We start from the raw sequence: 1,624 nt of genomic DNA on the forward strand, positions 1-1,624 counted from the left end.
GATTGGAGGTGGGAAGTGTCTGTTTGTCCCACTACTGTATTTCTGATACATAGAAGAGCATCTGGCACTTAAGTAGGCTCGCTATAACCTCCTGCCGAATGAATGCATGAAAGAATGAACAAATGAGCAAACCAGGAATGTAGGCTGATCACTACTGTTGAGAAGCAGCTCCAGACGGCTAACAAACTCAGGCCAAGCTGCTGAGAGGCCACTGAGGGCCACATAAACCAGAGTGACCACAAGACACTATATTGCTGCTTCCAGAACCCTCTCCCATTGATGCCAGTTGATGGCCTGCATTCTTTGTGACACTTCTGTCCCATAGGACACAAATCTCTTTTTTTTTATAACTCAAAAGCTTTATTTATCTGCTGGAGCTGGAGCAATGCAAACTGCTGGAACCTCTCACTTCAGTATGCTGTCATCCGGGCTTCAGCCAGTTCTCTGTCAATCCATTTCAGCTCATCCTGCCTCTTCTCCTCTATGGCTACCCTCCTCTCTTCCTCTGTCTGAGGCTTCAGGTAACTGTAACACTTGGCTCCATAGGTGATATAGACAACCAGAGTGGAGTGGCCGAGCTTGATGAGTGGAGTGATCTGTACTGGTGGCACCATCTTGTCCCCTCATACACCAAATTCTGATGCTGAATCAGAGCTATGGTTCCTCTTGGATCTAAGAAAACTACTTCCCAGCTTTGAGTATAGGACCTGTCATGCCTTTTCTGTCTAAAGCTGGCAATCTGGGACTGATGCCTGGAGTGACCCTGGGTTTGTCTGTCCCTGTGTACTTCAGTCTGCAACAAAACTCTCTTCCATTTGTCCTCACGTACCTGATACCCAACTCTAGAATTCTTACTCACACAGTACAAGCAGTAGGAAGCCTCCCAGGTCAATTTAGAAAAACTCAGAGCACCTCAGGGACAGGCACACTGAGCTCACATCCAAGTCAGGCATTAGGCCTAACTGTGATGTTCACAACTATTTTTTTTTCTTCTGTATTTAGGATAAGGTATACAGGGTCTACAGGGTCTCACTACATAGATAGGACTTGTAATGATCCTTCCCTTTTCAGCCTCCCAAGTGCTGGGATTACAGGTGCACACCACCATGCCCTATCTCAGTCACTGTCTCAGTGTGCCCTGTGGGCAGGGCTGTCATGGCAGGCCTGGGGATCAAACCCCAGCCCCTGCGCTCTGCCTAAGCAGGTGCTTTAGTCCACTGAGCTATCAGGCCAGCCCTTACAACTTTTTAACATTTATGTAAAAGTTTCTGTCTTGTTTGGGTCCCATTCTATGGTTAGTCTAAGGCCAGTCTGAAAGATAATATATTGTGACTGTTATATTATTTATTTTCAAGCCAACTTATTGATTATCGCGTGCTGAAAATGACAAATGGTGCCCGTGCACGGCACGGTCAGCAGGTTCTATTAAAGAAATGATAGTATTGCTCATGGATTGTTAAAAGGTTCAGTTTAGGTTCTTTATAGGTTTATATCCATCACTATTTAATGACCAAATGATGAAAAATATGAGCTGTGGGGACAATTTTTTTCTGAGGGAGTTTTATGTTTAAGCAGTTAGCAAAATAAGATACTCCATTTTCTTGGGGGGGCTGGGGTGGTGGTG

The 1,624-nt window shown here is 45.2% G+C and overlaps 1 protein-coding gene across 1 annotated transcript; it reads right to left on the reverse strand.

The window, feature by feature from the left end:
* Nucleotides 1-410: 410 nt before the first annotated feature.
* LOC101586701 (ATP synthase subunit e, mitochondrial-like) lies at nucleotides 411-614 on the reverse strand. Its single transcript, XM_012513494.1, has one exon. It carries the CDS (start codon nucleotides 612-614, stop codon nucleotides 411-413), a length of 204 nt encoding a protein of 67 aa, XP_012368948.1.
* Nucleotides 615-1,624: the final 1,010 nt, after the last annotated feature.

Source organism: Octodon degus, unplaced genomic scaffold, assembly GCF_000260255.1.
Source record: "Octodon degus isolate 3935 unplaced genomic scaffold, OctDeg1.0 scaffold00010, whole genome shotgun sequence".
In the NCBI taxonomy this organism is placed as follows: Eukaryota; Metazoa; Chordata; class Mammalia; order Rodentia; family Octodontidae; genus Octodon; species Octodon degus.

Excerpts from the sequence above, each read along its gene's own strand:
- LOC101586701 (XM_012513494.1), bottom strand. The coding sequence starts at position 614 with ATGGTGCCACCAGTACAGATCACTCCACTCATCAAGCTCGGCCACTCC.